This window comes from Zootoca vivipara, chromosome 13, assembly GCF_963506605.1.
Source record: "Zootoca vivipara chromosome 13, rZooViv1.1, whole genome shotgun sequence".
NCBI lineage: Eukaryota > Metazoa > Chordata > Lepidosauria > Squamata > Lacertidae > Zootoca > Zootoca vivipara.
In genome coordinates this window covers 52,121,769-52,133,312 of record NC_083288.1, presented here as the reverse complement: position 1 = coordinate 52,133,312, position 11,544 = coordinate 52,121,769, and the positions used below count along the sequence as shown (strand labels likewise).

At 47.9% G+C, this 11,544-nt stretch overlaps 1 protein-coding gene across 2 annotated transcripts in view; it reads left to right on the top strand.

The window, feature by feature from the left end:
• Positions 1 to 3,953: 3,953 nt before the first annotated feature.
• Positions 3,954 to 11,544, top strand: part of FXR2 (FMR1 autosomal homolog 2) — a 29,260-nt gene continuing 21,669 nt past the window's right edge. The window contains exon 1 of one of the 2 annotated variants that reach the window (XM_035135067.2): positions 3,954 to 4,379. In XM_035135067.2, the coding sequence (XP_034990958.2) occupies positions 4,329 to 4,379 (51 nt within the window). In that variant the 5' untranslated portion in view covers positions 3,954 to 4,328. The remainder of the gene's footprint in view (positions 4,380 to 11,544) is intronic. The other variant, XM_035135066.2, reaches the window with a different exon arrangement.

Sequence of the window (11,544 nt, the reverse complement as noted above, 5' to 3'; positions counted from 1 at the left end):
GCCTCCAACATATAAAACATCAAAAATTTAAAACTTCCTTATACAGGGCCACCTTCGGATGTCTTCTAAAGGTTGTATAGTGACTTATCTCCTTGGCTTGGGGGTCCTGCTTAGGTCTTGCTTGCAGGTTTACTGTTATGTACTAAGCTTGGAGGGACACGGGTGGCGCTGTGATCTAAACCACTGACCTTAGGGCTTGCCAATCAGAAGGTCGGTGGTTTGAATCCCCGTGACGGGGTGAGCTCCCGTTGCTCAGTCCCAGCTCCTGCCAACCTAGCAGTTCGAAAGCACATCAAAGTGCAAGTAGATAAATAGGTACTGCTCTGGTGGGAAGGTAAACGGCGTTTCCGTGCGCTGATCTGGTTTTGCCAGAAGCGGCTAGTCATGCTGGCCACATGACCCGGAAAAACTGTCTGCGGACAAACTCCAGCTCCCTTGGCCTGTAAAGCGAGATGAGCGCCGCAACCCCAGAGTCGATTGCGACTGGACTTAACTGTCAGGGGTCTTTTACCTTTACCACCTTTACCTTTTTTTTTTTTTTACCAAGCTTGGATCCTAGAATGCAACAACTGATTGGCCTGCGGGAGCAGCCCAATCAGGCTCCAGGAGGGAAGCAGAATCAGCCAATCAGATGGGACCCATTGTGTAAATAATGTACTGTACAGTATATAAAGCCAGAGGTTTGGCGGGGTGGGAGGGGGGCAATTCATTCACTGTCTTACGAGCTACAATAAAAAGCATGAAATCACTACGTGACTCCAAGTATATTTCATTTACCATAATGGGCTTCTGGTTGGCCACTGTGAGAACAGGATGCTGGACCAGATGGACCATTGGCCTGATCCAGCAGGCTCTTCTTATTTATTTATTTATTTATTTATACCCCACCCATCTGTCTGACTGGGTTTCCCCAGCCACTCTGGGCAGCTCCCAGCAGAATATTAAAAACACGATAAAACACCAAACACTAAAAACTTCCCTAAACAGGGCTGCCATCAGATGTCTACTAAAAGTCAGATACTGTAGTTGTTTATTTCCTTGACATCTTCAGTCCTTAACTGAATCTGGCCCAGGTTGCTCTCGGTGTTTGGCATGTCCAAAGTTTGTTCCGGGGGCCTAATCCAGCCCCCGTGGCAGTTTACTTCCTGGGGTAAAATCCTTTAAAAAGCTCAATAACTTTGGAGTAAAATCCTTTAAAAAGCTCAACAACTTCAATCCTAAAAAAAAAGGTCAACAACTTTGGTCAGCCCCCACAGCCCTTCAATTCATCTACTCTGGCCCTCTTTGAAAAAAGTTTGGACACCACTGGAATACTGTACACCATAGTAGCCAGAGAGAGCTCACAATGTGAAGCGATGGGCACTAGATGGAGCTCTAGTCTTTGGGAAGGAGACCAGTGAGATTTTTGTATGCGTCCAGGGATGGTTCCCATGCCTGTTTTCAATGGCCTGCATGCTGAAAGAGAGAGCACCTCTGAGTACATGCAAAGTGCCATGCCACTAACTGATCTGCTGCTAATCTGCAGGAGCATCTGGGTCAGAATTTTTGATCTGAAGTCTTCCTTCCTTCCTTCCTTCCTTCCTTCCTTTCCTTCCTCTCTCTCTCTCTCTCTCTCCTCCTCCTCCTACTCTTCTTCTAGAATTTGGGAGAACCCTGGCAAAAGTGCTTAATTAACAACACAATTGGGAGCAGACTCTGATTATTATTATTATTATTATTATTATTATTATTATTATTATTATTATTATTCTTTACAGGGACTGGATGGATGAATGAATGAATGAATGAATGAAACCTAGCGTGCACCAAACACAACATTATTTAAACTTTGTTTCAATGCAGGAAACTCTAGTTTGGTAAGGGATCTCTTCTGCGGGAGAGCACAAGTCGACAGTTCCCGGGGCTCTTGGGAGAGGAGCCATGGCAGTTGGGCCGCTGGATTGGTTTTCTAGTCTTTCATTCGCTGTCAGGGCTGGTCGCCTCAGTTTTTCTCTTTGCCCCTCACCAGCTTGACTTGGCAGAGACTTTGACCAAAAGCTTCTCAGGGTTACCACGATGGGTAAATCACATCTTTTTGGTGTGAGGCAACTTCTGGCAAGTGATGGGATTGCCAGCAGGTGGCCGCCATTTTGTGAAAGGCAACTACGGTCAATGGGGCTGTCACGTATTCATCAAACTGCCTGTCGTTGAACGGCCCAAATTCATGAAATCTCCATGCGGCTGCCATTTTGCATGCGGGTCTGTGTGTTGTTTTCTTTTTCTCCCGCTTCGTAGAGGACTTTTGAATCCCATCTAAGCAGCAAGATTTCTGCTGTTAGGCTTCTAAAAATGGAAGCACCCAAATTTGAATTCCCGAAGAGAAAATATGGATGATGTAGAGAAGGTTTTGTGGCATTTTCCACATTTTCCCATTTTTTTAAAAAAATTCTTGGTTGTGGACAAATCCCTTGCCTGAAGACGTCCTTCAGGAGTGCCTGGCAGAGGTCTGGCTCACTCCCTATTGTGGAATCACACATGCAGATCCATTTTGGGGGGGCACATAAATGTCCATGGCTGCCATTTTGTGTGAGGTAAATTCCAAATGTTACCAGAGACATCGTGGCTATTTGGTTTTAAGAGTCCCTCAGTTCCCATTTTTGTGACCTCCTTGCCATCTTATACATCAGCTCCCACAATGTGTGTTATGAAATAAGTGGTCTTTTCGCAAAGTTGCCTTGTGAAATGGCCATTTGTGCTTTGGCTTCACGTCATTTTGATTTGGACCTCTTGGTGTGGCATTATCCCACAGTCAACAGTGCTGTTTTGATTCTTCTTTTTATGAGAGACCTTTGGACAGTCTTGCTAATATTTTAATATACAGTAAGGAGTCCCATTAAGATAACATTGGAGTTCTGAGTGGGTGTATACACACTGGAGTACTGTAAGAGTCTTTGTTGCGTTTAACGCTGAGGTAAAATATACTAAGTTTATTTCTTCAGTGATAGTAATAATAATAATTATAAAACTAATAATAATTTCCCTCAGTATAAAATTAGCGCCGCGATGGCCGCGAACCCACAGCTCTGAGAAAGGGGCGGGGCAACACCACCTGCCTCTCGTGACTGACATTCGAGAAGGGTAGACCAAGGAGGCGGGTGTCTAATTTTATTGGTCTACTGAAGAATGTAGGCGTGGTCAAAGGGCAAGTTGTGGGGAAGGGCTCCTCTCCCCTCATATTACCGCCCTATCGATTTGACATGAAGAGAAATCCAATCAAGGAAAGGGAGAGCCTGATTTGTGGGCGGGACCCTGCATGTGATAGGCACTTCCAAGGGAGAGGGGCGGGGCCCGCACCGCGCAGGACGCTGAGCGACCCTCGAGGGAAAGATGCCCGCGAGCTCGAGGAAACTGTTAAAAAGCGGGGCGGTGTTTATTCCGGAGGGTGGGCACAAGTATACCTTCATGATTGGCCAGCAGAGGCGGGAGCCTCACGAGTTCTGTCCCGGGGTTGGCCAACGCTCGAAAAGCCTGGCGCGCCTGCGCCTTGGCGCTGTGATTGGCGTCTTGACGAACCCCGCCTTCCCTTTTCGATTGGTTGCTTGGGAGAAGGGGACGGGAGGCGGGCGTGAGGAGAAACAAGAGAAGTTGTTTGAGTGGCGGCGGCGCAGAGAGAGAGAATCAGTCACAAGCAGGCTCCTCCCTCCTGTTACCCGCCCTTTGGCGCGAGCGCTCGCCAGCGATTGGCCAAAGGAGGGGCGAAGGAGGCGCTCGGGGAGCAGCGGAGACGCTCGGGGATTGGAGCCTCCGGCGCGCGGTGGGCGTGGCCCGCCGCGAGAGAGGGAGGGCTCCTCCTTCTCCGGCGCAGCGCGAGCGGGCGAGCGTACGCAGAGGCACGCACGGCGAAAGGGAGGGGGCGGAGCGCAGCGCGCGCGCTCCTTCTCCTCTCTCTCTCCCTCTCTCTGTGTGAGGGGAGGTCTCCCTCGCTCTCCCTCCCTCCCTCCCTCTGAGGCGCGCGCGCGCGCGCTCTCTCGCTCCTTCCTTCTCTCTCCCTCTCTCGCTCTCGGCGGCGCCGGGGAAGCCGGAGGAGGAGGAGGCCGGAGGAGGAGCGGCGGCGGCGGCGGAGGAAGGCCGAGAGCGGAGTCCGGGCCGCGCCAGGCCGCGGCTGGGGGCCGGTCACGGTGGCGGAGCCGGAGGAGGCCGGGCCCCGCCCCGCCCCCATCCCCCCACCGGCGGCGGCACCACAACCGCGGGGGGGCGGCGGCGGCGGCTGCCGGGGCAGCACTTCCCCTTCTCCTTCCCCCTCCTTGGCGGCGGCCGCCCCTCCCTCCCCCTCGTCCCCAGCGGGGCCCATGGAAGGCCTGCCCGTGGAGGTGCGGGGCTCCAACGGGGCCTTCTACAAGGTGAGGCGGGGGTGCGGGGACAGGCGTTGCCGTGGAGACCGGGGGTGGGTGGGCGGGGCCCGGGGGTTGCCATGGAGATCCCGGGGAGGGCGTGAGGGGCTTCGAGGCGGGGGGGCGGTGGCCACGCTTCCAGGGTGGGGAGCCCAGAGGCAGGGGGGTGTCTGTTTCAACTCCACCCCCCCCAACCCGGTACATTTTGTGGCCTGGGTGTTGGGGACCCCTGGGCTGAAATGGGGGGGGTGTGAGCGCGGCGGAGACTCCTCTTCTGTCGGGTGGCTTTTCTAGGGGCCATGCAAAAGCGAGCGTGGGGGAGGAGGGTATCTTTCTGGGGGGGGGCTTAAGAGGAAGGTGGGGTTGGGGATTCTGGAAAGTGAAGCCCCTAGAAAGGGGGAAGGAAGCAAGGGCCGCTCAGGGTTCTGCAAAGGAGACTTCCCCTGGGCGTGGGGTTGAAGGGGTCAGAGGGCCCGTTATGGGGCGGGGGGGGGGAGCTCTGGGCCTTCAGACTTAAGAGGTAGGGCTATGGTTTGGGCGTGTGTTGCAGATCAAGAGGCTGGGTGGATTGGGAGTGTAGCATGAGGTTGGTTGTGAGTGGTCGCCAGGTCAACGTCTATGGATAGAAGGGTTGAGTACAGTGCAGTGCTCATCTCATGGCTTTGCAATGCCGGGGATCAGCTTAACAGAGGCCTCTGCTCCCTTCCAAAGGCCTGATCTCATTGACAGGCTGGGCTGGAGGGAAGGAGGGGTCTCTTGTGTCACTTGAGCCTCATATTGCACTTACCTGCTATTTTTATTTTAGTTTCCTCTATCAGGCACATCTTTTTGAGTCCCTTGCCCCTTCCCTACATTCTAAAGCCTGCCTTTCCTGGTAAGGTACTCCCTCCAAAACAGAGTACCTTGAAATGCCATGAGCATATTAGTCAGCAGGCAGAAATATATTTATATCACAGTGCAGTCGAGTTTAGTGTCCCTTTATTGTGTAAGGAAATAAGGATGGGAGATCTTGTAACTGTATCTGTTTGCTGCTTGATTGGCACTGACACATGTTTCTTCTGACTTGCGGCTCTTCTCTCGCCAAGTGCTGCTTCCGCCCAGGTGCTGGAAGTAAAGGCAATATAAGGAAGGTGCTCCAATTCCACCCCTCCTTGAAAAACCTTCCTGCCTTGTAGGGAATGACTCTGTTTGTATTTTTATGAAGCAGGTGCTGTTAAAATAGGGGGGAAATAAACCCACCTTGGAAAGTACCATTGTTCAGTGGCGGGAGTATTAAGTTCCACGTTCCATGCCTGACATCTCCAGCTAAAAGGGCCTCAGGTAGGACAGCGCAGGAAAGACCTCTGGCTGATCCTTTGCTGCGTCTCACAATGGACGATACAGGGCCAGTGGTTTGGCGCAATAGGAGACAACTTCATTTGTGCTTTCAAATGTGTTACGAGGCAAGTGGAGTGATGGGTCTCTCCCATCAGTAGGATTAGTGTAACCCTGTTTTGCTATAAAATGCTGCGTTACTTTATATGCATTTCCCTGATTAGTTCTGATGGGAAATTAATCATCCCTCCGGCTTGCACAAGGCTGGGCCCAACTGAGATCTCAGTCTGTCTTCCAGATTCAAGGCCTGCACTTTGCAGTTTACTGCTTTTGAGCATCCAGTCATGCTGGAATTACCTTTAGTGGGCTAAAAGCAGTTTTTCATTGTAGCAAGACCTGAGTTTCCCAAGTAACTTTTAGTGTCTCTAAATTAGGACCAGCAGGCTGTTCCCAGGCTCCAGTGGGCTCGGCAGTTCCTGATCCACACCTTTTTTCTTATTGGAAAAGGGCTTTTTCTTCCTTTAGTGTGGTAGCAGGAATGCCAGTCTCTCTAGAAGTTGAGGCTTTCATCGTCACTGAATCTAGTTGTCAAGAATGCTGCTTTGCCCAACCTGAAGGGTCAAACATAGAGGAGGAAGCCCAAGATATCTAGGGTATGAGAGATTCTGAATTCTGCCAAGTTCTACTGGGACTGTGTAGAGGAGTGATATTTTGTTTCAGTGGAATCTCTGGTCCCCATTCTGTAGTGAGAAGCTATTGCTTGTTTAGAAAGGCCTCAGAGAATTTTCTAACCTAATCACAAGGTTGCAAGGTGGGGGCTCAGTGTATTGTCTATTGCTAATTTTAGATTTCCCACTTCAGAATGGAGTCACAACCAGTAGATGGCCATGAATTGTGAAGGTTTGCCTGGCGCCTTCATTAGGCACCAAGCAAAAACCTTTCTCTATAACCAGGCCTTTGTGGTGTAGTGGTTAAGAGTGGTAGACTTGTAATCTGGGGAACCGGGTTCGTGTCTCTGCTCCTCCACATGCAGCAGCTGGGTGACCTTGGGCTAGTCACACTTCTTTGAAGTCTCTCAGCCCCACTCACCTCACAGAGTGTTTGTTGTGGGGGAGGAAGGGAAGGGAGAATGTTAGCCGCTTTGAGACTCCTTCGGGTAGTGATAAAGCAGGATATCAAATCCAAATTCTTCTTCATCATCTTCTTTTTCTTCTTCTTCTTTGGCTGGTTAGCATTCTGTGGCCTTTTAAATGTGTTTGTGGAGGGGGGTTGCTGGTATGTTTTTGTTTTTTGTGTTCTCATTTTGTATTTTCATGTTGTATTTTCATTTGTAAAATAAAAAAATTCCTTCAGTAGCACCTTAAAGACCAACTAAGTTTTTATTTTGGTATGAGCTTTCGTGTGCATGCACACTTCTTCAGATCTGAAGAAGTGTGCATGCACACGAAAGCTCATACCAAAATAAAAACTTAGTTGGTCTTTAAGGTGCTACTGAAGGAATTTTTTTATTTTACTTCGATCCAGACCAACACGGCTACCTACCTGTAACCAGAACTATTTTCATTTGTGTTCTCATTTTGTATTTTCATGTTGTGAACCGCCCTATGATCTTCGGATGAAGGGCGGTATACAGATTTAATAAATAAGGGTATTAAGAATAATAAAAGACATACTGTTGAAATATTTGAGGGGCTAATCCTCTTCTCCCGTAATGGAGTGGGTTATTTATAGCCTGTCTGCATGCTCTTTGCTGTGGCATCTCCATAGATTCCTTATCAAGTAATTTATTTTTAAACTCATAACCCTACCTTATCACATAACATTTTTACCACCAGGAAACATGCATCATGTTACATGTCCTCAAAAGACTCTCAGCCTGGGAAACGGGGGCTGCAGAAGACGTGGGGTTCTTAAACTGTACCTCCATTGGTAGTGCACCTGTTTTTGCATGCAGAAGATCCTGAGCTCATTCCCTGATATCTCTGTTTAAAAGAATCGGGCAGCAGGTGACAGAAAATACATTTAGGCCCTGGAGCCACTAAGAGCAGACAGTATACTGGGCTGTGCACCAAATAGTGTCTCCTGGTAAAAGACAGTTTGTGTTTTCTGGGGACTCAGGTGATGTCACTTTCTGCAAACATCTTAAGTAACTGGCTCAAATGGCATGGGGAGCAAATGTACAACAAGCATCTGTGTAGCATTTCATCTCTGGTGTCTCCCATTGAGGAGCCCATGCTGTCTAGATCCTTCCTTCCAGCAGTGCTTGTTTGCATGCACCTCCGTTGCAACTGCTTAAGTGGGGGCTACTGCCGGAAGCTGTATGTGCCCTAGTGGACTTGCAAGAAAGCTGAATGAGGAGAAAGTGGGAACGCTCTACTCGAGCCAAGCGTTGTGTCGTTCTATGGAAAGGTGCTGGGCTTCTGAACAGGATTTTAAAGACTGCACGTTCCTCCTGGCAATGGCATATTCTTCACTACACCCTGTTTTATAAAATTGCATCCAGAGAGGGAGGGTATGCTAACTAACTTCCAAGCTGCAGTATACTATTTGCCCATATTCTTTTCCGCCTTTCGACTTCAGCAGCTTCCTCTTTGGAGGTTTCTGCAGCTCCTTGGCTACTGCAGCACCATCTTTGTTTTCAAATGCATGAGCCCCAAACCAATTCTTTTGTGTGTTCCTGGGCTTCCCAAAGGTTTTCATGGAAGACCCTATTTCTTAGAATTTGAAAGGTGAGCTTTTGCCTGCCAGTCACTACTGGCGGTCCTTTGTAGAACATCTCTAGCGTTGCTGTTTCTGCGTACGCTAGAGTAAAATAACAGGGTTGTAGCTCTACCTGAAGCATAAGAATAAGGTTAATGAGCTGGCCTTTTTTTCTTTTTTAACAGTTTTCATGTGGATAGAATATCAATCATAAGCAGTAATACACAGGGCGGTATTGCCGTGCCACTGGTAGTTGACTACATCCTGTTAACTTTTAACTACCCCTAGTAATAGTTGATGTAAGAACATAAGAGCCCAGCTGAGTCAGTGTCCTGTTCTCACAGTGGCCTACCAGATGCCCACGGGGAGCAGGATTTGAGTGCAACAGAACTTGGGATTCTCAGCAACTGGTGAAGTCAAGAGGCATGCTGCCTCTGGCATTGGAGGTAAAATGTAGCCATCATGGTTAGTGACCATTGATAGCCTTACCTTCTTTGAATTTGCCTAATCCTCTTCTAAAACCTCCCCAAGTTCATGGCCATCACTGCCTCTTCTGGGAGTGAATTCCAAAGTTTTAACCATGCACTGTTTGAAAAAGTACTTTCCTTTGCTCTTTTGAGATTTCCAACGATCCAATTCGTTGGATGTCCATGAGTTCTAGTATTATGAGAAGGAGAAAATCTTTTTTTTTCTATCCACTTTCTCACCATACATAATTGTACACATTTCTATCATCACTCCCCACCCCCAATTCTCACCTTTTTTCTAAAAAAACCCAAATATAACATTTTGTCATAGAGGAGTTTCTCAAACTCCTTGATCATTTTGTGTGTCCTTTTCTGAACAGTGTCCAGCCCTACAACATACATACTGTACCGTACTTTACTGTACATGGTATTCCAAGTACGGTTACCACAAATTTGTATATCATTGTTACAATATTGGCAGTTTTATTTTCAGTCCATTTCCTAATGACCCCTAATGTGGAATTTGCCTTTTTCCACAGCAGCTGAATGCAGGGTTGACATTTCCATTTCCCCAAGGTTTCATGTCTAAGAACAAAAAGAAGGGACCTGCTGGATCATTTGGAGTTCCTTACAATTCCACAAAAAAATAAAATAAAAATGGTGTCATAAGCAGACTTGGCTACCTCAAGGCTCACCCCTAACTCCTGATCATTTATGAGCAATTGAAAAAAACACAGGTCCCAATACCAATCCTTGGGGGACCCTACTTTCTACATCCCTCTATGAGGAGAACCATCAGTTTATTCCTACTCTCTGTTTCCTCTTCTGTAACCAGTTACTGATTCAAAGGGTCCCGCTGCTCTTATCCCATGACTGCTAAGTTTAATGAGGAGTCTTGGGTGAGGGCTTTTAGCAGTAGCTTTTTGAAAACCTGTGTGCTTGTTGACAGTTTCAAAGAACATGTTTACCACCAGCTTTTCACAGTTTTAAGCTATCCAGCTTGTAATATCCAGGATCCCCCTAGATCCCTTTTTAAAAATTTGTCTTACAGCAGCCACTTTCCTGTCATCAGGTGTCAAGGCTGAAGTTTGGGATAAGTTGCGTATTTTTTGTAGCAGATTGATATGTTCATGTTTCAGTTCTTTTATGAATTCTCAGGTGGCTGCCATCTGGACCTGGTGATTTCTCAGTTTTTAATTAAGTCCTACAACCTCATCTCTTGTGACCCCTATTCACCTCAGTTCCTCAGACTTCTTCCCTGTGAAAGTTAGTTTAGGCAGAGGGACCTGCTCCACATCATCTTCTGCGAAGACAAGTTCAAAGAATGGACTCTGTAATCTCCTTTTCCTCCTTTGACTTGATTGTTGTCCAAAGGTCCCACCACCTCACTAGCTGGTTTCCTACATATTACTAATGTTTTTGAATAATTGTTTATTGTTGGTCTTAATGTGTTTAGGGATGTGCTCCCCAGTTGTTCTTACTATTCTTATTACTCTTAAAGCATCCCTTATTGTCTGCTTGCATTTCTTTTGCCAGAGTTTGTGTTCACTTGGACAAGGCTTCAGTCTTTGATGCTGCTTGTTAGTCATCTTCTTGGCCCTGATCTACATTCTGCATTGTAGCTGAGCTTCTGTTACTGTGGCTCAGATCAACCTCCACACATTCTAGAGCAGGCATCCCCAAACTTCGGCCCTCCAGATGTTTTGGACTACAATTCCCACCATCCCTGACCACTGGTCCTGTTAGCTAGGGATCATGGGAGTTGTAGGCCAAAACATCTGGAAGGCCGCAGTTTGGGGATGCATGTTCTAGAGAGCTTTGGCCCTCTTCACTTCCCTTTTCAACTTTTAACAATCCCTAATTTTTCAAGGTGTTTCCTCTTTCAAAGTCAGGTGTGGCTGTATTGGATATCTTGTGCTAGATCCGGGAGAGCCCTGGCTGACCAGGTGCCTAGAATTTTATGCTGATACTTGAGGTTTCAAGTATTTTACCCTGTTCGAGGCTGGAAATACTTTATGCACGCAGCTTTGCGTACATGTTCCCTGCAGGAGAGAACGCTTGTGGAATATCGCTGCATGTCAAATAAGTTGTGCACAGACGGCCTAGCGGACAATGGCTATATGGCTTGCAGCAGCAGCAACAATATTTTATTGGCAGTGATCCACCAAAGAGTAATATTATCCTGTGCAATTTCAGGGGTTCTCAAGTTGTAGAGTTGCTCATGAATGGAAGTGGTTTGTGTGCATGGAGGGCTTGAAACTTTAAAGGGGGGGGTCCCTTGAAACTCTTTGACTTGATGTCCCAAGCATTGCAAAGGTTGGACACTGCAGTTTTCATTTAGCCCTAGCAGCGTAAGCCAGAGGGCAGGTAGACCGGGCTTGAGGTGTGGAACGTGGGAGATATAAATGTTCCTGTGTGCTGGCCTCATGGAATGAAGGGGGCTGATCCATCTGTGCTGAATGAATGATAAATGAGATTCTCTCTGCTGGCCTGGAGACGTATATAGCCTCAGGCGCAGCAGGGCTTTAAAGGGGATTCTTGGAGCTCTGCAGGCTGTGGGAGAGGGCGGGCCTAGAGTAGTTCAGAGACTCCAGAATCTTTGATCCTGCCCACATTACACAGTTGCGGGTCCTTGTTGGATGGTGCCCCCTCTGCCTCTTCGCTACTCTCTGAATTGCCAGACTAACTGTTGA